Genomic DNA, 25,454 nt, shown 5'->3' with positions numbered 1-25,454 from the left:
TCACTGTAAGGTCTACTACACCTGTTGTATTCAGCATTTCACCGTAAGGTCTACTACACCTGTTGTATTCAGCATTTCACTGTAAGGTCTACTACACCTGTTGTATTCAGCATTTCACTGTTGTATTCGGCACACGTGACAAATAAACTTTGATTTGATTTGACAATCATCAGCTTTCATTAGCTATGTCTGACTACCTGGCAGGAAGCAGGAAACAGGAAGCAGGAAGCTTTACCTCCTGAGTCGAAGCGGCATTCTTCAAGTTGACAATCAATAGAATTGAAGCGTCATTCTTCAAGGTGAAGATCAATATCGTCAACACAGCAGAATAATGTCTTCAATTCTCAGAGGAGACTTGGATAGAAGGCAGATAGCACGAATACAATCACCACTGGCACATCAGAACCGACAGAGATGTGTTTTACTGTACGCGCTGTACATGTTAGAAGTCAAAGCCGTAAAATCGAGTATTAGAATGCAACAAATAAAAAGAAAAGAAATGGCGCATTGAAACGGAACAAACATTTTAAGTGACAACAACATAACCAAGAGGGGACAGGGAGGAAAAGGGGAATTCCTCTTCCTGACAGAAGAGCTCGTCTGATAGGTTGACCTCAGATTAATGCCTCATCTCTCTCCATTCATCCGTGAATCATGTTCTTTTTCTCAGCTCTCTGTCATCTCTGTCACACGGCTGGCTTAGTCGTGTAAGAAGAAGCTAAGCCACTGTCATGTCGAATTAAATATGAAGAATAATAAAAAAAAATATAGAATTAATTGTTTTTTGTAACACACAAGGAAATGTAATATTCATCCTCATGTCTAAGTGAAACCCACAGACGAACAGCATGAGAGAGATGACTGTAGAGTAAAATCAGCATTCCAAATGGTTCACTATTATCTATTTAGTGCACTCCTTTTGACTGAAACCCTATATAGTGAATAGGGTGCCATTTTGGAACACAACTCTGGTGTATTTCCTGGGAGATTTAAAGGTACGGTACTACAGCAGGAGCAGTTGTTTTTTTCCCCCCAGGCAGCCAATAGACACATAGATGATGAAGCTAGCATCTGATTGGCTAGGGGAGACAGAGGGAGCTTGCCTCCCATTGGTGGATCCCTAAATCAATGCTTGTTTCTACCTGCTGACGGTGTCTTGGAGCTATAGCTGTGTGTGTGTGTGTGTGTGTGTGTGTGTGTGTGTGTGTGTGTGTGTGTGTGTGTGTGTCTGCGTGTGTGTGTCTGCGCGCGTGTCTGCGTGTGTGTGTATGTGCGTGTGTGTGTGTGTGTCTGTGTGTGTATGTGCGTATGTGTGTGTGTGTGCGCGCGCGTGTGTGCGCGCGCGTGTGTGTGCGCGTGTGTTTGTGTGTGCGTGTGTGTGTGTGCGAGTGTGTGTGTATGTGTGTGTGTGTGTGTGTGTGTGTGTGTGTGTGTGTGTGTGTGTATGTGTGTGTGCGTGTGTGTGCGTGTGTGTGTGTGTGTGTGTATGTGTGTGTGCGTGTGTGTGTGTGCGCGCGTGTGTGTGTGTGTGTATATCCACCCCCTGCTGTTTGTGTTTCCCCAGCTACAGAAACTGTTCTACCGTGATATCCAGTGTATGACTCCGAGTCTCGTGTTCAAGTTCATCCCAGCTAAAGGCAGCTTGTTAAGACGGTCAGCAACAGACAGCAGTGAACTAACATGCCAGCTGGGCAGAACAGAAGGGAGACAAAGAGAGGCTCCTTTCCCAAATGGCACCCTATTCTCTACATGGCCCTGGTTAAAAGTAGTGCACTACATAGGGAATAGGGTGCAATTTGGGACGTAAAAGGACTACACAAGGTGGCTGGGCTAGCTGTCATGTCCAGGCTGATGTACGGGACACGATGCCACCAGGCCTGCTGTTCATTATAGTTCACTCTGAGAGTGAAAGAGAAAAGGGTGAGAGAGTGAGAGTGAGAGTGAAAGAGAGAAAAGATGAGTGAGAAAGGGGGAGAGAGTGAAAGTGAAAGGGAGAGAGAGAGAGAGAGAGAGTGAGTGAAAGAGAGAAAAGGTGAGTGAGAAGGGTGAGAGAGTGAGAGTAAGAAAGGGTGAGAGAGTGAGAGTGAGAGAGAGAGAGAAGAGAATTCCTAGTCAGCAGTGCTCTCTGAACTTGCAGCATATAGATTATGACTGTAACTCAGTGCTAACCTAGCAGAGGTATCTGGGGGATATTACAGTAACTCAGTGCTAACCTAGCAGAGGTATCTGGGGGATATTCCAGTAACTCAGTGCTCACCTAGCAGAGGTATCTGGGGGATATTACAGTAACTCAGTGCTAACCTAGCAGAGGTATTTGGGGGATATTACAGTAACTCAGTGCTAACCTAGCAGAGGTATCTGGGGGATATTACAGTAACTCAGTGCTAACCTAGCAGAGGTATCTGGGGGATATTACTGTAACTCAGTGCTAACCTAGCAGAGGTATCTGGGGGATATTACTGTAACTCAGTGCTAACCTAGCAGAGGTATCTGGGGGATATTACAGTAACTCAGTGCTAACCTAGAGGAGGTATCTGGGGGATATTACAGTAACTCAGTGCTAACCTAGCAGAGGTATCTGGGGGAATATTACAGTAACTCAGTGCTAACCTAGCAGAGGTATCTGGGGGGATATTACTGTAACTCAGTAGCTAACCTAGCAGAGGTATCTGGGGGATATTACAGTAACTCAGTGCTAACCTAGCAGAGGTATCTGGGGGATATTACAGTAACTCAGTGCTAACCTAGAAGAGGTATCTGGGGGATATTACAGTAACTCAGTGCTAACCTAGCAGAGGTATCTGGGGGATATTACAGTAACTCAGTGCTTACCTAGCAGAGGTATCTGGGGGATTAGACCATTATGGTCCACCAAGCATAGATGCTACACGCTACACATCCTGTATTACAATGTCTGACAGCTGAATATGGTATGTAACTGAAACACACTGTAGGTAACAACATGAAGCCTTCATACAGACACATGGAACTGGTTCATAATAATCTATGACTGCATACGTAGTTACTATGAATGGCAATAAGCACATAAAACACTTCGTAAGATGCATCTTCAAGAAAAGTGTTAAACCAAAACATCAATTCAATTGATGGTTGAATCTCTTCTACAAACCATCTTAAAGTTTCAGCACCACAAGACAACAGCGCCAACTGGAAAACTAACCACCAAAGTGAAGAAACACTCACCTGTACGCAGGTCTTCCTCCACCCCATTTGTGGACACCCTCTGAAGGATCACTGTCACAAAAGGTCCAAAGTACCCCAGTAGTGTATACATTGGAGGTTCCTGCTCGATAGTTAGTCTCTCAACGATAGGGCAGAAACCACGACAGTGTTCTGTAAGTCCTCAGACGAACTACAGAGGAAGATCCAGAGGAACTCGTGGCTCATGTTTAATGTATTGTCTTGTCGTTTCCTTTAGTATCTTGTATTAATAATTAATAATTATTTATCACTCTAAGTAATGAGGTTGGTGGCTATCATGGCAGAAGTTACTAGTCTGTCTCAGTCAGTCAGTCAGTCTGTCTGTCTGTCTGTCTGTCAGCCAAACACATTTTAGGCAGATTATCTTATCTCACCACCAAGTACTGTACCAACTTGCCCCCAGGCTCTCTGTCTGTTGGACTCATAGCTACCAAGCAAGGCTACTGTTTCATTTACAAATATATGTATAAATAGAGAGAGAGAGAGAGAGAGAGAGAGAGCCAGACAGAGAGAGAGAGAGAGAGAGAGAGAGAGCCAGACAGAGAGACAGAGTGAGAGAGAGACAGAGAGAGAGACAGAGACAGAGAGAGAGAGAGAGACAAAGAGAGACTGAGAGAGACAGAGACAGAGACAGAGACAGAGAGAGAGAGAAAGAGAGAGAGAGAGAGAGAGAGAGAGAGAGACAGAAAGGAGAAGTGTCTACAGACACTGGGGTGGGATGATGTCCACCCAGGGATGGTATGTTGACAGCTGTTTTCTCTGTTTCAGTCTACAAAATCTATCTGGAGGCTACTGGGGATGGCTTCTGAGTGAAACACAAACACACCCACCCACACAGTCACTCAGCCAGCCACCCACCCACCCACACAGCCACCCAGCCAGCCACCCAGCCAGCCAGCCACCCACCCAGCCAGCCAGCCAGCCAGCCAGCCAGCCAGCTACATACCCACCCACACACCCACTCAGCCACCCACTCAGCCACCCAGGCCCACATAGTCTCAGTGTCTGTGGATGTAAATAAGAACGGAGGGTGCAGTCCAAGCAATAAAGTGAATGGCAGGTGCCACAGTCTGGCCTTGTGGTAGCAGTAGTACCGCCAGGCTCCAGACAACACAGTTTGGCCTTGTGGTAGCAGTAGTACCGCCAGGCTCCAGACAACACAGTCTGGCCTTGTGGTAGCAGTAGTACCGCCAGGCTCCAGACAACACAGTCTGGCCTTGTGGTAGCAGTAGTACCGCCAGGCTCCAGACAACACAGTCTGGCCTTGTGGTAGCAGTAGTACCGCCAGGCTCCAGACAACACAGTCTGGCCTTGTGGTAGCAGTAGTACCGCCAGGCTCCAGACAACACAGTCTGGCCTTGTGGTAGCAGTAGTACCGCCAGGCTCCAGACAACACAGATAGACAGGTGCCACAGTCTGGCCTTGTGGTAGCAGTAGTAACGCCGGCTCCAGACAACACAGAGAGACAGGTGAAGTGTTCAGCACAAGTGAAAGGATCAGGGGCCTAGCTCTTAGGACCTGCCAGCTGTCTGTCTCTCTCCGTCAGGGAACAAATGCTGGGACACACCCCTTACTATATCTGCCTATCAGAGCATGCCCAGGGTCAGGAGTCCTGACAATGAGAAAAACATGCCACAACCGCAGTTGACCAACACCATCAACAACAAAGACTAGTTCAACAACAAAGACTAGTTCAACGACAAAGACGACAAAGACTAGTTAAACAACAAAGACTAGTTCAACGACAAAGACTAGTTCAACGACAAAGACTAGTTCAACGACAAAGACTAGTAGACTATTCCTGGTACAGTAGATGGTGCAACAGCAGCCAAAACGCAGCCAGTCACAGCCAGTCAGGACATAGTGTCTAGTCCAGGCCTGGACAAAGGCCGGCCCAGGGCGCCGTATGAGGCCCGCGATGTGACTCAATACGGCCCGCGGAATCATGGTCAGATCACATAAAGTATTTGCGATAGTAAAGTTTTGAAAAACATATTTGTTATTCAAATTAAAAGTCCAATGAAAACTCGCCTTTGTCTAATGATTTAACTTCTACCGCTTGTGGGACATTTATTTTGAAGGCCCGTATGAATAACAACTGTTATGAGGACAGACAGTGACTGACAGGCTGACACACACGTCACAGTTACAAATAGTAGCTAGCTAGAAATTGCGCAAAAAAAAAAGAATGTTTTTCTAAGATTTCAACGAAAAGGAAAGTAGACGATGAATGTAGGGTGTTCCAGTGAGACTGGACATCGAAATATGTCTTTATTGAGGCATCGGGGAAAGCTGTGTGCTTAGTGTGCAAAGAGAGCATCGCTGTCTTGAAAGACTACAACGTGTCCCGACACTTCCAGACGAAGCATGTAGAGAAACATAGGAATGTCTTCTGAGCAGAGGGCAAGAGCATCTTTTCACAAAACTGCATTCAACAAACGACGGAATTGCGAGAGCTAGTTATGTACTGTCCCACGAAACTGCTAAACACAGCAAGCCGTTTAATTGACTCTGCAGCAATACTTTGCCCCCGACAATAAAGAACTGTTTGAAAATGTTTCCCTGTCAAGACGAACACGGCGTGTTGAGGACAACGCAGACAATATGGAACAACAGTATAAAGACAAGGTCTTGTACGATTTCACCTATTTCTCCTTGGCCCTGTTTGAGAGCAGTGATGCACCTGACACGGCACAATTGTTGATATTCTCACGAGGTCATAACCCCAGACTTTGAAATGACAGAGGAGCTGGCTTCAGTGCAGTCAATGAAGAGCACAACCACAGGGAAAGATTTATTGGAGGTGGTTAATAAGTGTGTGGCAAAGCGGAGACTGAGTTTTGAGAAGTTATCCAGTGTGACCACTGATTGGCTGACCAAACTAGACAGGAAAAAACGTGGGCCTTTTGAAAAGGATACAAGATCAAGTAGCTGAGCTGAACCCAGATCAGAAAATTATTTTCCTGCATTGCATTATTGATCAGGAGGTGTTCTGTAAATGTGTTCTGAAAATGAGCCATGTTGTGGATACAGTCACTAAAGTGGTAAACTTGATAAGAGGAAAATCTTTAAACTACAGGCAGTGTGTCTCACTGTTGGAAGAGACCGAGTCGGGTCATGCAGATCTCCCTTACCGCACAAACGTGAGATGGCTGAGTTTGGGTAAGGTGCTTAAAAAGGTGTGGGACCTGAAGTCTGAGATTGCTGAGTTTTTGCGAATGAAAGGAAAATATGTGGATTTCCCTCAACTGCAAGATAATTGGCTGATTTTGCCTTCACCGTGGACATCATGACCCTCATGAATGAACTGAATTCCAAACTACAAGGGAAGGGCCTTTTTGCACGTCAGATGTACAGCCTTGTCAAAGCCTTTACTCCTCCTGACCCGACAAGCAGAAGCCAACAATCTCAACCACCTTCCAACACTACTAGTCTGTTCCCTATCAGATGACAACAATCTCACCCACCTTCCAACACTACTAGTCTGTTCCCTATCAGATGACCTGACACTACTAGTCTGTTCCCTATCAGATGACCTGACACTACTAGTCTGTTCCCTATCAGATGACCTGACACTACTAGTCTGTTCCCTATCAGATGACCTGACACTACTAGTCTGTTCCCTATCAGATGACCTGACACTACTAGTCTGTTCCCTATCAGATGACCTTCTGACACTACTAGTCTGTTCCCTATCAGATGACCTTCTGACACTACTAGTCTGTTCCCTATCAGATGACCTGACACTACTAGTCTGTTCCCTATCAGATGACCTGACACTACTAGTCTGTTCCCTATCAGATGACCTGACACTACTAGTCTGTTCCCTATCAGATGACCTTCTGACACTACTAGTCTGTTCCCTATCAGATGACCTTCTGACACTACTAGTCTGTTCCCTATCAGATGACACTACTAGTCTGTTCCCTATCAGATGACCTTCTGACACTACTAATCTGTTCCCTATCAGATGACCTTCTGACACTACTAGTCTGTTCCCTATCAGATGACCTGACACTACTAGTCTGTTCCCTATCAGATGACACTACTAGTCTGTTCCCTATCAGACGACCTTCTGACACTACTAGTCTGTTCCCTATCAGATGACCTTCTGACACTACTAGTCTGTTCCCTATCAGATGACCTTCTGACACTACTAGTCTGTTCCCTATCAGATGACCTTCTGACACTACTAGTCTGTTCCCTATCAGATGACCTTCTGACACTACTAGTCTGTTCCCTATCAGCAGGGTAGCCTAGTGGTTAGAGCATTCGATTAGTAACCGAAAGGTTGCAAGTTCATATCCCCGAGCTGACAAGGTACAAATCTGTCGTTCTGCCCCTGAACAGGCAGTTAACCCACTGTTCCTAGGCCGTCATTGAAAATAAGAATCTGTTCTTAACTGACTTGCCTAGTTAAATAAAGGTAAAATAAAAAAGATGACCTTCCAACACTACTAGTCTGTTCCCTATCAGATGACACTACTAGTCTGTTCCCTATCAGATGACCTTCTGACACTACTAGTCTGTTCCCTATCAGATGAGCTTCCGACACTACTAGACACTATTTTCTGGACTTTTTTTTTCTAATTTTGTCTGTCATAGTTGAAGTGTCCCTATGATAAAAAATTACAGGCCTCTCTCATCTTTTTAAGTGGGAGAACTTGCACAATTGGTGGCTGACTAAATACTTTTTTGCCCCACTGTATGTTCACCCTGCCTGCTAATACTTACTGTAGAGTTACGATAAGTGAAGAGTCTTGTTCATCTTCCACAACATGACATAACATGTACCTTACCTCCCTAATCTTTTCTATTGTGTTATTGACTGTACGTTTGTTTATTCCATGTGTAACTCTGTGTTGTTGTTTGTGTCGAACTGCTTTGCTTTATCTTGGCCAGGCCGCAGTTGTAAATGAGAACTTGTTCTCAACTGGCCTACCTGGTTAAATAAAGGTGTTCTCAACTGGCCTACCTGGTTAAATAAAGGTGTTCTCAACTGGCCTACCTGGTTAAATAAAGGTGTTCTCAACTAGCCTACCTGGTTAAATAAAGGTGTTCTCAACTGGCCTACCTGGTTAAATAAAGGTTAAATAAAAACAATGTAATAAACAATAAATGAAAACGTTGCTAAGTAACAGTTGGAGAGAAGAGTACTGCATCCTGACACTTAATAACAGAGAGGTGTTAGTTTGAGTAATTCGTGTGCGTCTTGGTTAAAGAGGCCTCTAACGACTGGCGCTTGTAAAACATCCCTTCACGTCTCTATCCTTCTTCAAACTGTCACAGATCCAGGCTTATCAACAGGCTCATTACAGTCCTTCTTCACGCTGTCACAGATACAGGCTTATCAACAGGCTCTTCACAGTCCTTCACGTTGTCACAGATACAGGCTTATCAACAGGCTTACAGTCCCTCTTCACACCGTCACAGATCCAGGGTTATCAACAGGCTCCTATAGTCCCTCTTCACACTGTCACAGATCCAGGCTTGGGAGTCTAGTTGTAGAGTTAAGTTCTGGACAGGATCGACAGTCCACAGGAATGGGAGTCTAGTTGTAGAGTTAAGTTCTGGACAGGATCAACAGTCCACAGGAATGGGAGTCTAGTTGTAGAGTTAAGTTCTGGACAGGATCGACAGTCCACAGGAATGGGAGTCTAGTTGTAGAGTTAAGTTCTGGACAGGATCGACAGTCCACAGGAATGGGAGTCTAGTTGTAGAGTTAAGTTCTGGACAGGATCAACAGTCCACAGGAATGGGCAGTACAGGAATATATATATATACAGTATATCACAAAAGTGAGTACACCCCTCACATTTTTGTAAATATTTGAGTATTATCTTTTCATGTGACAACACTGAAGAAATGACACTTTGCTACAATGTAAAGTAGTGAGTGTACAGCTTGAATAACAGTGTCAATTTGCTGTCCCCTCAAAATAACTATGTAGTGTGGAGCATTTCATAGAAACTACAACTGTCTGTAGGTCTAATAGAGTTTACATAATACAAATATATTTAAAAAAAAATATCCCCCCCCCTCCCTTCCGTTGGCTCACTGTAGCTAGTCACTACTTTACAAGGACACAATAGCACATGTCCATACCATGAGTTCATCCGTAATTGGGTAAGTAGAAGGGTTGCCTTTATTGCCAAAATCTTCAGTTGTGTATACAGGCAACTGTCTGGTGAGCGCTGAAGAAGCAGCCGAGCGGAGCAGTTGCTATGGAGAAGCAGCCGAGCTGAGCAGTTGCTATGGAGAAGCAGCGGAGCGGAACAGTTGCTATGGCTACTCACGCGCAGATCGTACTATCGCGTTGGTGGACACTCTGCACTGCTCTCAGCGCAGGTCTGACGTCGTTGACTAGTTGAAGGGCCTTTTTTTTTTGTAGCAGGTTAGCTAAAATCCTCTAAATTGTCCATGAACGTAATTAGCTACAACTAGTTTCCACTGATGATATTCTGAACGCAGAGCGAGGGACAGACATACAGAGCAGTTTTAAAGGGAGGAAATTATTTCTGATTTCTGCGCGTTAAAATTAGCACAGGACATGACGTTAGTGATTTCTAGCGGGGAAAGGAACAAAAAAAGTTCGGTCCCTGTAAAAATTTGACAAAACTGGACAGTAATGAATTTTCACTCCTGTGTCAACCTCTAGTGGGTAAGCTGAGGGGAAGCAGTAAGCACAGGGTATGAATATTGACTGGTAAGAGTTAGCTATTATGAGGTTGATATATAGGATTATTGCATTATTAATTTATATAAATTTTTTCTTCGTTTTAATTTATTTTTTCATGTGTTTTTATTTGTAATTTCTATTTCTAGTTAGTCTTGTCTCATCGCTGCAGCTCCCATGCGGGCTCGGGAGAGGCGAAGGTCAAGAGCCGTGTGTCCTCTGAAACCCAACCCAACCAAGCCGCACTGCTTCTTGACACAATGCCCACTTAACCCTTCAGAAGCCAGCCGCACCAATGTGTCAAGAGAAAACACAGTGCACCTGGCGACTGTGTCACCGAGCACGGCGCCCAGCCCACCACAGGAGTCGCTAGTGATCGATGGGACAAGGACATCCCTGCCGGCCAAACCCTCCCCTTACCCAGACGACACTGAGCCAATTGTGCCCCTCCCCAAGGGTCTCCCGGTCGCGGCCGGCTGCTACAGAGCCTGGATATGAACCAGGATCTCTAGTAGCACAGCTAGTACTGTGATGCAGTGCCTTAGACCACTGAGACAGAGCCTGGACTCGAACCAGGATCTCTAGTAGCACTGTGATGCAGTGCCTTAGACCACTGAGACAGAGCCTGGACTCAAACCAGGATCTCTAGTGGCACAGCTAGCACTGTGATGCAGTGCCTTAGACCACTGAGACAGAGCCTGGACTCGAACCAGGATCTCTAGTAGCACTGTGATGCAGTGCCTTAGACCACTGAGACAGAGCCTGGACTCAAACCAGGATCTCTAGTGGCACAGCTAGCACTGTGATGCAGTGCCTTAGACCACTGAGACAGAGCCTGGACTCGAACCAGGATCTCTAGTGGCACAGCTAGCACTGTGATGCAGTGCCTTAGACCACTGAGACAGAGCCTGGACTCGAATCAGGATCTCTAGTAGCACTGTGATGCAGTGCCTTAGACCACTGAGACAGAGCCTGGACTCGAACCAGGATCTCTAGTGGCACAGCTAGCACTGTGATGCAGTGCCTTAGACCACTGAGACAGAGCCTGGACTCGAATCAGGATCTCTAGTAGCACTGTGATGCAGTGCCTTAGACCACTGAGACAGAGCCTGGACTCGAACCAGGATCTCTAGTGGCACAGCTAGCACTGTGATGCAGTGCCTTAGACCACTGAGACAGAGCCTGGACTCGAACCAGGATCTCTAGTGGCACAGTTAGCACTGTGATGCAGTGCCTTAGACCACTGAGCACTGTGATGCAGTGCCTTAGACCACTGAGCACTGTGATGCAGTGCCTTAGACCACTGAGCACTGTGATACAGTGCCTTAGACCACTGAGCACTGTGATGCAGTGCCTTAGACCACTGAGCACTGTGATGCAGTGCCTTAGACCACTGAGCACTGTGATGCAGTGCCTTAGACCACTGAGCACTGTGATGCAGTGCCTTAGACCACTGAGCACTGTGATGCAGTGCCTTAGACCACTGAGCACTGTGATGCAGTGCCTTAGACCACTGAGCACTGTGATGCAGTGCCTTAGACCAGCCTTAGACCACTGAGCACTGTGATGCAGTGCCTTAGACCACTGAGCACTGTGATGCAGTGCCTTAGACCACTGAGCACTGTGATGCAGTGCCTTAGACCACTGAGCACTGTGATGCAGTGCCTTAGACCACTGAGCACTGTGATGCAGTGCCTTAGACCACTGAGCACTGTGATTCAGTGCCTTAGACCACTGAGCACTGTGATGCAGTGCCTTAGACCACTGAGCACTGTGATGCAGTGCCTTAGACCACTGAGCACTGTGATGCAGTGCCTTAGACCACTGAGCACTGTGATGCAGTGCCTTAGACCACTGAGCACTGTGATGCAGTGCCTTAGACCACTGAGCACTGTGATGCAGTGCCTTAGACCACTGAGCACTGTGATGCAGTGCCTTAGACCACTGAGCACTGTGATGCAGTGCCTTAGACCAGCCTTAGACCACTGAGCACTGTGATGCAGTGCCTTAGACCAGCCTTAGACCACTGAGCACTGTGATGCAGTGCCTTAGACCAGCCTTAGACCACTGAGCACTGTGATGCAGTGCCTTAGACCAGCCTTAGACCACTGAGCACTGTGATGCAGTGCCTTAGACCAGCCTTAGACCACTGAGCACTGTGATGCAGTGCCTTAGACCAGCCTTAGACCACTGAGCACTGTGATGCAGTGCCTTAGACCAGCCTTAGACCACTGAGCACTGTGATGCAGTGCCTTAGACCACTGAGCACTGTGATGCAGTGCCTTAGACCACTGAGCACTGTGATGCAGTGCCTTAGACCAGCCTTAGACCACTGAGCACTGTGATGCAGTGCCTTAGACCAGCCTTAGACCACTGAGCACTGTGATGCAGTGCCTTAGACCAGCCTTAGACCACTGAGCACTGTGATGCAGTGCCTTAGACCAGCCTTAGACCACTGAGCACTGTGATGCAGTGCCTTAGACCAGCCTTAGACCACTGAGCACTGTGATGCAGTGCCTTAGACCAGCCTTAGACCACTGAGCACTGTGATGCAGTGCCTTAGACCAGCCTTAGACCACTGAGCACTGTGATGCAGTGCCTTAGACCAGCCTTAGACCACTGAGCACTGTGATGCAGTGCCTTAGACCAGCCTTAGACCAGCCTTAGACCAGCCTTAGACCAGCCTTAGACCAGCCTTAGACCAGCCTTAGACCACTGAGCACTGTGATGCAGTGCCTTAGACCAGCCTTAGACCAGCCTTAGACCAGCCTTAGACCACTGAGCACTGTGATGCAGTGCCTTAGACCAGCCTTAGACCAGCCTTAGACCAGCCTTAGACCACTACACCACTCAGGAGGTCTTATTGAATATTTTTTACTTGTTATTGGCTTTGACTTTGTTTCAATGTTACATTTTATGACTATAAACCAATATTACAGGACATTCGGAAAGTATTCAGACCCCTTCCCTTGTTCCACATTTTGTTAAGTTACAGCCTTATTTCACCCCCCCCCCCCCCTTCATCAATCTACACACAATACTCCATAATGACAAAGCGCAAACAGGTTTTTAGAATAAAAAAAAAACATTTATTTAAAAAAATAAAAAATAAAATACCTTATTTACATAAGTATTCAGAGCCTTTGCTATGAGACTCAAATTGTCTGAGACAGGATTGTGTCAAGGCACAGAATTTGGGAAGGGTACCAAAAAATGTCTGCAGCATTGAAGGTCCCCAAGAAGTTTAGAACCACCAAGACTCCTCCTAGAGCTGGCTGACCGGCAAAACTGAGCAATCGGGGAAGAAGGGCTTTGGTCAGGGAGGTGACCAGGAACCTGATGGTCACTCTGACAGAGCTCCAGAGTTCCTCTGTGGAGATGGGAGAACCTTCCAGAAGGACAGCCATCTCTGCAGCACTCCACCAATCAGGCCTTTATGGTAGAGTGGCCAGACGGAAGCCACTCCTCAGTAAAAGGCACATAACAGCCCGCTTGGAGTTTGCCAAAAGGCACCTAAAGGACTCAGAACATGAGAAACAAGATTCTCTGGTCTGAAACCAAGATTGAACTCTTTGGCCTGAATGCCAAGTGTCACGTCTGGAGGAAACCTTGCACCATCCATACGATGAATCATGGTGGTGGCAGTATCATGCTGTGGGGATGTTTTTCAGTGGCAGGGACTGGGAGACTAGTCAGGATCGAGGGAAAGATGAACGGAGCAAAGTACAGACAGATTCTTGATGAAAACCTGCTTCAGAGCGCTCAGGACCTCAGACTGGGGCGAAGGTTCACCTTCCAACAGGACAACGACCCTAAGCACACAACCAAGACAATGCAGGAGTGGCTTCGGGACAAATCTCTGAATGTCCTTGAGTGGCCCGGCTAGTGCCCGGACTTGAACCCGATCAAACATCTCTGGAGAGACCTGAAAATAGCTGTGCAGCAACGCTCCCCATCCAACCTGACAGAGCTTGAGAGGATCTGCAGAGAAGAATGGGAGAAACTCCCCAAATACAGGTGTGCCAAGCTTGTAGCATCATACCCAAGAAGACTCGAGGATGTAATCGCTGCCAAAGGTGCTTCAACAAAGTACTGAGTAAAGGGTCTGAATACTTATGTAAGTGTTATATTTACGTTTTTTTAATTTGTAATACACTTGCCAATAATTATAAAAAACAGTTTTTTCTTTGTTATTATGGGTATAGTGTGTAGATTGAGGAGAGAAAAAAATATTTACTCCATTTTAGAATAAGGCTGTAACCTAACAACATGTGGAAGAAGAGAAGGGGTCTGAATACTTTATGAATGCACTGTAAGTAGTGCTCCCTCTCCGGCCTCTAGGTCACCAGGCTGCTCGTTATGGTGCACACCTGTCACCATCGTTACTCTCATTATGACACTCACCTGGACTCCATCACCTCCCTGATTACCTTCCCTTTATATGTCACTCCCTTTGGTTCCTTCCCTATATATGTCACTCCCTTTGGTTCCTTCCCTATATATGTCACTCCCTTTGGTTCCTTCCCTATATATGTCACTCCCTTTGGTTCCTTCCCTTTATATGTCACTCCCTTTGGTTCCTTCCCTTTATATGTCACTCCCTTTGGTTCCTTCCCTATATATGCCACTCCCTTTGGTTCCTTCCCTATATATGTCTCTCCCTTTGGTTCCTTCCCTTTATATGTCTCTCCCATTGGTTCCTTCCCTTTATATGCCACTCCCTTTGGTTCCTTCCCTATATATGTCTCTCCCTTTGGTTCCTTCCCTTTATATGTCTCTCCCTTTGGTTCCTTCCCTATATATGTCTCTCCCTTTGGTTCCTTCCCTATATATGTCTCTCCCATTGGTTCCTTCCCTATATATGTCACTCCCATTGGTTCCTTCCCTTTATATGTCTCTCCCTTTGGTTCCTTCCCTATATATGTCTCTCCCTTTGGTTCCTTCCCTTTATATGCCACTCCCTTTGGTTCCTTCCCTTTATATGTCTCTCCCTTTGGTTCCTTCCCTATATATGTCACTCCCTTTGGTTCCTTCCCTTTATATGCCACTCCCTTTGGTTCCTTCCCTTTATATGTCACTCCCTTTGGTTCCTTCCCTTTATATGTCTCTCCCTTTGGTTCCTTCCCTATATATGTCTCTCCCTTTGGTTCCTTCCCTATATATGTCTCTCCCATTGGTTCCTTCCCTATATATGTCACTCCCATTGGTTCCTTCCCTTTATATGTCTCTCCCTTTGGTTCCTTCCCTATATATGTCTCTCCCTTTGGTTCCTTCCCTTTATATGCCACTCCCTTTGGTTCCTTCCCTTTATATGTCACTCCCTTTGGTTCCTTCCCTTTATATGTCTCTCCCTTTGGTTCCTTCCCTATATATGTCTCTCCCTTTGGTTCCTTCCCTTTATATGTCTCTCCCTTTGGTTCCTTCCCTTTATATGTCTCTCCCTTTGGTTCCTTCCCTTTATATGTCTCTCCCTTTGGTTCCTTCCCTATATATGTCACTCCCTTTGGTTCCTTCCCTTTATATGTCTCTCCCTTTGGTTCCTTCCCTATATATGTCACTCCCATTGGTTCCTTCCCTATATATGTCACTCCCTTTGGTTCCTTCCCTTTATATGTCTCTCCCTTTGGTTCCTTCCCTATATATGTCACTCCCTTTGGTTCCTTCCCTATATATGTCCCTCCCATTGGTTCCTTCCCTATATATGTCACTCCCATTGGTTCCTTCCCTATATATGTCTCTCCCATTGGTTCCTTCCCCAGGTGTTATTGTTTCTGTTTCCTGTCTGTGAGGTGTTCATGTTTCTTGTTTTGTATTATGTTGTGTTTATTTATTAAAACACTCCCTGAACTTCCCGATCCTCAGCGCACATCGTTACAATGTGCCTGTATATGCATGTGTGTGTGTGTGTGTGTGTGCCTGCCGGTGTGTCCGTTCCTGTGCGTGTGTGTGACTCACGTTGGGAGGGTCGGCAGGGGTCGCTGTGGTTGCTCACTGTCATTTGGTTGATGGAAACCGAGGAGACACTGGAGCTGCGTACAAAGCCGAAGGCGACCAGACGGGCAGGTGGCAAGGCCGAGAAGCCTGGGGGTCGCAGACGAGACTGACCCGGTTTAGGCAGCAGGGTCCTGGCCACAGTGGTCTCTGGACCTGGCGTCCTCTGGTCTGCTGGAGGGGGAAGGGGGTTTAGTGGAGGGGCAAAGTCATATACTGTATAAATGATCATGTGCAGATCTGAAAGGATTGAATAGAGATATGGAGGCAAATGGATTACAGAAGACAAGGTGGAGGGCTAATTGTGATTTAATCCCACGAGTGATAACACATCACTCCAATACTACACAGCCATCATCCCTATCCATTCATTCATCCTATCGACTGGCCCCCTCAGGCCCTGGAATAGGGTTTCATTTGGGACGCATCCCTGTGTGACCCCACTAGGGACCTGTGATGATATTCGTAGCTTCTACTCTGCTGTCATGAGACCATGATCATCATCACCACAGATTATTCTGTTATAGGTTGGAACGATTCACCGATACACATCGATTCACCTGGTTCATTCGTTTTAAAATATAAGGGACTCCAAACCGATCCAGCACGCATCGGTCAGAAAAATCGATTCAAACGAAGTTGGTTCACTATCATCTTTTTGCTCAAATTATTTTTCTTTCTAGCTCTCGAAAATACCTCTCATCCTTTGTGACAACTGATGTGTCCCCTCTTTCAGTCTCTAACTAAGCATGTCGCCAGTCATTGATCGACAAGTCTTTTTGCATGCCGAACAACCCCAGGCCATTTCAGTAGCACGCTGTGCGCATCTTCCCTCATCAACTCATCTCTGACCACTGGCTGCATCCTGCATTCAAGATGGCCAGAGTCGCTCCCCTCCTCAGGAAACTAACACTCGACCCCCACTGACGTTAAAAACTACAGACCGGTATCCCCTCTTTCTTTTCTTTCCAAAACCCTTGAGTGTGCTGTCTCTGACCAACGCTCTAGTTATCTCTGAACGGAATAATCTTCTTGACCCTAACCAGTCAGGCTTCAAGACGGAGTATTCAACTGAGGCTCCTCCGCTCTTTCAAAACTGACTCTCTCTCCTCTGTTCTCATCCTCCTCGATCTATCCGCTACCTTCGACACCATGAACCTTCAGATCCTCCTCTCCATCCTCTTAGGGCGTCTCAGGCTCTGCACACTCCTACATCCTACCTGGCATGCCACTCCTACGTGGATCTGTGTTTGCACCACGTACTCTCAGGTGTCCACCAGGGCTCGGTTCTAGGCCCTCTTCTATATAAACACACTGGGCTCCGTCATATCCCCACATGGTCTCTCCTATCATTGCTATACAGATGACACTCAAGTACACCCCCCCCCCCCCCCTTCTGACACCCAGGTGACAACACTCTGCGTGCCAAACATCTCACCTCTGTAGCATCTGCTTCCAACTAACAACCTCAAACACCTAGATCCCCTGAACGCAGCTCACTCTCCAGATCCCAATCACCCGTGATCACCTGTTCACACACCTGTATGTCATTATCACACACTGTTTAGTTCAGTTCTTTGCACCCCATCACTGTGAGGTATTGTTTGTTTTGTGACACACTTCTCTTCTCTGTTTTCCCGTAATTTAATCCTCCTGTGTATGATAGTTTTTGCCTGCCTCACTAACAACGCCTTTTGCCTATTCCCTGCCTGTACTTTAGCCAGATGTCCTGTCATCAACCTCTTGCCTGATCTCCCGGACGGTGTTACTATCCTTTTCACTGCCTGTACTGTTGCCTTTTCTGTGTATGAACCTTCTGCCTGTCCCTGGACCCAGCTACCTGCCTCCTCCTGTGTATGACCTTCTGCCTGCCCCTGGACCCAGCTACCTGCCTCCTCCTGTGTATGACCTTCTGCCTGCCCCTGGACCCAGCTACCTGCCTCCTCCTGTGGTCCTTTACAAATCAACACCTGATGCGCCCTGCGCTTGAAACCAGTTCTCTGTCTCCTCTCATGTTCATTACAGCCTCAAGCTCAACCTCGAAAAAACAGAGCTACTGTCCACCAGGCGAAGACCTGCCCGCTCCAAGACATCTCCATCACGGTTAACAACTCCAGTGTTGCCCTCCCAGAATGCAAAGAACCTTGGCATGACCCTGGATAATGCCCTGTCGTTCTCTGCAAGCATCAAAGCAGTGACTCGCTCCTGCAGGTTCATGCTCTACAATATCTGTAGAGTACGACCCTTCCTAATACAGGAAGTGGCGCTTGTCAGGTTCATGCTCTACACCAGAGAAACATTGCCTTACTGATTGTGGGGTGGTAGATGCCCAGTTTACATTAATGTTTTCTTCCTCATTAACCTTCCTCTGACACCACCTATTATGTAGGTCCTGGATGGCAGGAAGCTTGGCCCCACTGATGTATTGGGCTGTACACACAACCCTCTGTAGCACCTTACGGTCAGATTCCGAGCAGTTGCCATACCAGGCGGTGATGCAAACGCTCAGGATGCTCTCGATGGTGCAGCTGTAGAACTTTTTGAGGATCTGGGGACGCATGCCAAATCTTTTCAGTCTCCTGAGGGGGAAAAGGTGTTGTTGTGCCCTTTCAATGACTGTCTTGGTGTGATTGGACCATGATAGCTTGTTGGTGCTATGGACACCAAGGAACTTGAAACTCTCGACCCATTCCACTACAGCCCTGTCGATTTGAATGGGGGCCTGTTCGACCCTCCTTTTCTTGTAGTCCACGATCAGCTCCTTTGTCTTGCTCACGTTGAGGAAGAGGTTGCTGTCCTGGTACCACACTGATCACCGACTCTCATCGTTGTTGGTGATCAGGCCTACCACTAATGATGGTGTTAGAGTCGTGCTTAGCCACACAGTCGTGAGTGAACAGGGAGTACAGGAGGAGACTAAGGGGCCCCTGTCTTGAGGATCAGCGTGGCAGATATATTGTTGCCATTACCAACTGGGGGCAACCCTTCAGGAAGTCCAGGATCCAGTTGCAGAGGGAGGTGTTTAGTCCCAGGGTCCTTAGTTCAGTTTAGTTTATTAATTCAGCCATTTAAAAAAACAAAAACAAGCGCACATAAAACTTAAAAGCCAAACATGCACATGAATAAAATCATGGAGGATAACACACAATAAAGTCTGGGACTTATTTCCATTGTGGTCCTCTTGAGACAAGACGGCTGGACAAGATGGAACACAGTATGGCAGTGAAATAATAAAACCAAAACAGAGAAGAAGAACATCTATCTCATCAAAAACAGAGAAGAAGAACATCTCTCTCATCAAAAACAGAGAAGAAGAACATCTATCTCATCAAAAACAGAGAAGAAGAACATCTCTCTCATCAAAAACAGAGAAGAAGAACATCTATCTCATCAAAAACAGAGAAGAAGAACATCTCTCTCATCAAAAACAGAGAAGAAGAACATCTATCTCATCATTGCAGTTACATCATAGGGGTTATTCATATGGGCACAGAAGACATCAAACATATTTTTAAAGCTGCCCAGAGAGGAGGTTGTTTTTATGGACAGAGGCAACTCATTCCAATCTGAGTCTCCAGTAAACAAGAAAGTACCTTTCCCAGCATTACTCCTGAACCTGTATAAGCACACATCAGAAACACCTGATCTGGTGCTGTGATTGTGTGCATCCCTAACACGGGGAAAGTAAATCACTTAGATATCTGGGCGCAGGACCATAAATACTCCGGTAAACCAAACCTAGTCTAATCTGGGACACCCTAGCCTCAACAGGCAGCCGGTTTAGTTCCTGAAAGCAGCTCCTGCCTATGTGAGTATGTGGACTCACCTTCATTACTACCCTGATCAGCTTATTCTGGGCTATCTGGAGCTTTCCCTTCAGAAGTTTAGATAAGACCCCAAACCAGGAAGTAGCTTAGTGATGAGCTTTGTGGGCACTATCGTGTTGAACAACTGAGCTCTAGTCAATGAACAGTATTCTCACATAGTTGTTCCTTTTGTCCCGATGGGAAAGGGCAGTGTGGAGTGTGATTGAGATTGCGTCATCTGTGGATCTGTTGGGGCAGTATGCGAATTGGAGTGGGTCTAGGGTGTCCGGGAGGATGGTGTTGATGTGAACCATGACCAGCCTTTCAAAACACTGCATGGCTGCTGACGTGAGTGCTACAGGTCGGTAGTCATTTAGGCAGGTTACCTTCGCTTTCTTGGGCACAGGGACTATGGTGGTCCGCTTGAAACATGTAGGTGTTACAGACTCGGTCAGGGAGAGGTTGAAAATGTCAGTGAAGACACTTGCCAGTTGGTCCACACATGCTCTGAGTACAAGTCCTGTTAAACCGTCCTTCCCCGCAGCCTTGTGAATATTGACCTGTTTAAAGGTCTTGCTCACATCGGCTACGGAGAGCGTGATCACACAGTTGTCCGGGACAGCTGGTGCTCTCCTGCATGCTTCAGTGTTGCTTGCCTCGAAGCGAGCATAAAAGGCATTTCGCTAGTCTTGTAGGATCGCGTCACTTGGCAGTGCGCTGCTGGGTTTACCTTTGTAGTCCGTAATAGTTGTCAAGCCCTGCCACATTCGACAAGTGTCAGAGCCGGTGTAGTAGGATTCAATCTTAGTCCTGTATTGATGCTTTGCCTATTTGATGGTTTGTCGGAGGGCATAGCGGGATTTCTTCTAAGTGTCCAGATCAGTGTCCCATTCCTAGAAACCAGCAGCTCTAACCTTTAGCTCGGTGCAGATGTTGCCTGTAATCCATGGCTTCTGGTTGGGATATGTACGTATGGTCACTGTGGGAATGATGTCTTCGATGCACTTATTGATGAAGCCAGTCACTGAGGTGGTATACTCCTCAATGCCATTGGATGAATGCCGGAACATATTCCAGTCTGTGCTAGCAAAACAGTCCTGTAGTGTAGCATCCGCATTATCCGCACTTCCGTATTGAGCAAGTCACTGGTACTTCCTGCTTTAGTTTTTTGCTTGTAAGCAGGAATCAAGAGGATAGAATTATGGTCAGATTTTCCAAATGGAGGGCGAGGGAGAGCTTTGTATGCATCTCTGTGTGTGGAGTAAAGGTGGTCTAGAGTTTTTTTTCCCTTGCACATGTGACATGCTGGTAGAAATGAGGTAAAACAGATTTATGTTTGCCTGCAATAAAGTCCCTGGCCACCAGGATGAGTATTTTCTTGTTTGCTTATGGCCTTATACAGCTCGTTGAGTGCTGGTCTTAGAGCGAGTATCGGTTTGTAGTGGGAAATAAACGGCTACAAAAAATATAGACGAAAACTCTCTTGGTAGATAGTGTAGTTTACAGCTTATCATGAGGCACACTACCTCAGGCGAGCAATACCTTGACACTTCCTTAATATTAGACATTGCGCACCAGCTGTTATTGACAAATAGACACAGCCACCCACCCCTCGTCTTACCAGACGTAGTTGTTCTGTCACGCCGATGCACGGAAAACCCAGCCAACAGTATATGATCCATTCAGCCACGAATCAGTGAAACATAAGATATTATAGTTTTTAATGTCCCGTTGGTAGGATAGTCTCGAACAGAGATCATCCAGTTTATTCTCCAGTGACCAAAACGTTGGCCAATAGAACGGATGGTAGAGGCGGTGTTACCAACTTGCCGCTGAATTCTCCCAAGGAACCCCGATCTCCGCCCCCTGTATTTCAGTATTTTCTTCACGCAAATGATGGGGATTAAATAACCAATCTTTGTCCAGTTCGAGGTGAGTAATCGTGGTTCTGATATCCAGAAGCTCTTTTCGGTTATGAGAGACGATAGCAGTAACATTATATACAAAATAAGTTTAAAAACACACAAAAAAACACACAAAATATCAAAGTTGGTTAGGAGCCCGTAAAACAGCAGCCATCCTCTCTGGGGCCATTATTATTACACAGGTGTACCTTGTGCTGGGGAAATAAAAGGTTACTCTAAAATGTGCAGTTTTTGTCACACAACATAATTCCACAGGTTTGAGGGAGTATCCAAATGGCCTGTTGATTGCAGGAATGTCCACCAGAACTGTTGCCCGAGATTTGAACGCTAATTTCTCTACCATAAGCTGCCTCCAATGTCGTGTTAGAGAATTTGGCAGTATGTCCAACCGGCCTTACAACCGCAGACCAGGCGTAACTACAGCAGCCCAGGACCTCAACATCCTGGCTTCTTCACCTGCAGGATTGTCTGAGACCAGCCACCCGGACAGCTGATGAAACTGAGCAGTATTTCTGTCTGTAATAAATCCCATTTGTGCAGAAAAAAATAATTGTGATTGGCTGGGCCTGGCTCCAAAGTGGGTGGGCCTATGCCCTCCCAGGCCCATCCATGGCTGTGCCACTGCCCAGTCATGTGAAATCCATAGATTAGGGCCTAATTTATTTATTTCAAATCGACTGATTTCCTTATATGAACTGTAACTCAGTAAAATCGTTGAAATTGTTGCATGTTGCGTTAATATTTTTGTTCAGTATAGATATGTACTGAATCATCTTGACAGGGAAAGACGCACATCCTTACTCTGTTACTCTGTTCTCCCTTATGGCCGCAGGCTGACCATACAGCCGCTCAATCTCAGATCATGTGCCTACCGCCTGGTCCCTGTGATGACAGCCTTATTAATATGTCAGAGTCATTTCTCTCTCTGTCTGATAGAATGGAGTGATGGAGGGAGGACGAGACCGTGATGGAAAGAGCCACATGAATGATTACTCATGGTTTTGAAATACTTTAGATATCTGCTCATTACATAACGCTACATAACACTCTATAATGCTATATAACGCCCAATAATGTTATATAATGCTACATGACTCTATAATGCGTACATAATGCTCTATAATGCTACATAATGCACTACAGTACTACATAATGCTTTATAATGCTACATAAAGCTCTATAATGCTACATAACACCCTATAATGCTACATAACACCATATAATGCTACATAACGCTCTATAATCCTACATAACACCCTATAATGCTACATAACGCTCTATAATGCTACATAACACCCTATAATGCTACATAATGCTCTGTAATGCTACATAACACACTATAACGCTACATAACGCTCTATAATGCTACATAACGCACTATAACGCTACATAACACCCTATAATGCTACATAACGCTCTATAATGCTACATAACACCCTATAATGCTACATAACACACTATAATGCTACATATCACACTATAATGCTACATAGCGCTACATAAACATTCATAACGCTACATGAACAATCAGTGATCATGTGTTTGTAAGCTGAATAGACGAGCCAGTCAGTTCTGCCACAGTGAGAAATATTATGTTTTAGTTGGTACTTCTGTCAAGCGATGTACCAGTTCCACTGCTGTCGGTTATTTGTACTTCAAAGGCTGTAGTCAAGGCTGTGTCTGCTGTGTCTGCAGTCAAGCCTCATTAATATTTGAATGACTTTTTTCAAAATTTTAAAAAATGACTACGGTATTTCTTCCAATAACTTCTAGAAAATAGATATGTCCATCTGCCCCAGGGCTTTTGGTAACTAGGACGATGCTGACAAAGGTAGCAGAGAGGAAGAAAAATCCTTCAACATCAAAGTATTGCTGAGTAAATTAAATGAACATAACCAGTCAAAGTCAATGAACCGTTCCACCAATTAGGTGCCTTTTGAGTAGTGTAAGTTGGTGCGGGGGGGGACACATTTTAGTTCACCTAATTTGAACATTCTGTCATAAAGAGCACATGTTTAATTTAATTTAAAAAAACACATTTTCCACATCTCGACAGGTTAAAGCCCCCATGCAGTCTTTTTAATTACATGTTTTTAATCCTCACTGTTTGTCTAATAAATCATAGTGTGTGTTAATTTCATGAAAATATATATTTTTGTCATTTATTTCCCTTAGCTTCCTTTTGCCATTGAAATGCTCAGTCTGACTGTGTGGGAGTGTTAACACAAAAATAGTATATATTTACATACACAGCCCCGATTGGCGGATAGGATCATCTAGACTCTCTAGAGCCTACCCAGCTTACGACTAGCTTAAAAACGACTGGTCATTGGTCAGAATCATCAGATCAGATTGTGATGTCATGCTGTGTGCCATTTTTTCCTTCTTTCTTTAAGCTCTACGCTAAAGGGGCATTATCATCATTTTCCAGTTTCAAAGGGTTATTTTGACCTCAGTGTGGAATAAATAAAAAAAACTGGAAAATCTAGTTTGAATCAAATAAAAAGAAAATTCATAAGAAATGTCCAATAAAGTAAAAGAGTTCACAACATCATCTTTAAATGGGGCAGCAGGGTAGCCTGGTGGTTAGAGGCAGGTAGCTCTAGTGGTTAGAGTGTTGGACTAGTAACTGAAAGGTTGCAAGTTCAAATCCCCAAACTGACAAGGTACAAATCTGTCGTTCTGCATCTGAACAGGCAGTTAACCCACTGTTCCTAGGCCGTCATTGAAAATAAGAATTTGTTCTTAACTGACTTGCCTGGTTAAATAAAGATAAATTCAGCCATCACCTTGTTGAGAGCAACAGGGAAGGCAATTGAATGAAAGCTTCACAAAAAAAACATTGAAACTGTTAAAACATTTCTAGCCAGGGTTGACGTGTTGTGCTGGACCAGTTCAGTTTTACACCACAAAATGGCCCAAAACTGTGGAACCAGCTCACCTGCTTTTACACTATGATTCGACTATTAGATGCTCAATGTCTCTTTAGAGAAAAAGTAGAATAATAAGTTTCACCAAATTAAAACGAGAGTCAACCCAGTTCATGTAACAGGGTCGACCTTAAAATGAGGGAAAGGTTTATTTAGTCTTTCTTAAAATGAATCACTAATAACATTAAATAAATAATGACTGTCAAAGCAACAAAATAACTATTTACAACGATGGTAAAAACTGGGAGAGATGTTGGGGTTAACTGGGTTAAAATCTTCATAGAATTCACAGAGGGTGCACAGCCAAAATGCTGAATGTTGGCACTTCAGCAAGTCTTTAATAATATTTGATTAATTTCCATCTAAATTATAATTATTTTGATTTAACCCTTATTTAATATTTAGGCAAGTCAGTTAAGAACACATTCTTATTTTCAATGACTGCCTACCAGGGAACAGTGGGTTTAACAGCTTTGTTCAGGGGCAGAACGACAGATTTTTTTTATCTCGTCAGCTCGGGGTTTCAATCTAGCAACCTTTCGGGACCTTTCCCTCCAGCCTCCCCTCAGCCTCTTGGTCTCTGTCTCACCTGTGGAGTCGTGGTTTCCCTGGTTGTTCCCTGGCGGTGCCTGTTGCTGTCCTGGATGGCTGAGGGTCACGACCCCTGACCTCTGACCGGTCTGGCCCTGGAACATAGTCCTGTTCTTGGCTGCAGCAGGCTGCCGGGTGACGGCCCCTAACCCTAGCTGGGGCCCTCTGGGCCTGGGGGAACGGTAGAGGCCTGTCCCCTCCTGGGGAGCCAGCTGTGAAGGTGCTGGAGCCAACTAGACCATAGACAAACAACTTCAGTTATTATCAGTTCGCTTAATTTCCGTTTAGTTCAATTCATTCAATTATATTATAT

General features: G+C 45.5%; 1 protein-coding gene across 1 annotated transcript in view; it reads right to left on the bottom strand.

The window, feature by feature from the left end:
- Nucleotides 1-25,454, bottom strand: part of LOC109884417 (microtubule-associated tumor suppressor candidate 2) — a 62,986-nt gene that overhangs the window by 3,001 nt on the left and 34,531 nt on the right. The window contains exons 4-5 of the mRNA XM_031791457.1: nucleotides 25,140-25,374; nucleotides 15,854-16,063 (exon numbers count right to left, since the gene is read on the bottom strand). Coding sequence (XP_031647317.1) covers nucleotides 15,854-16,063; nucleotides 25,140-25,374 — 445 coding nt within the window. The remainder of the gene's footprint in view (nucleotides 1-15,853; nucleotides 16,064-25,139; nucleotides 25,375-25,454) is intronic.

The sequence above is a fragment of the Oncorhynchus kisutch genome, linkage group LG15 (assembly GCF_002021735.2).
Source record: "Oncorhynchus kisutch isolate 150728-3 linkage group LG15, Okis_V2, whole genome shotgun sequence".
Taxonomy (NCBI): Eukaryota; Metazoa; Chordata; class Actinopteri; order Salmoniformes; family Salmonidae; genus Oncorhynchus; species Oncorhynchus kisutch.
This window is presented reverse-complemented; position numbering and strand designations above follow the sequence as displayed.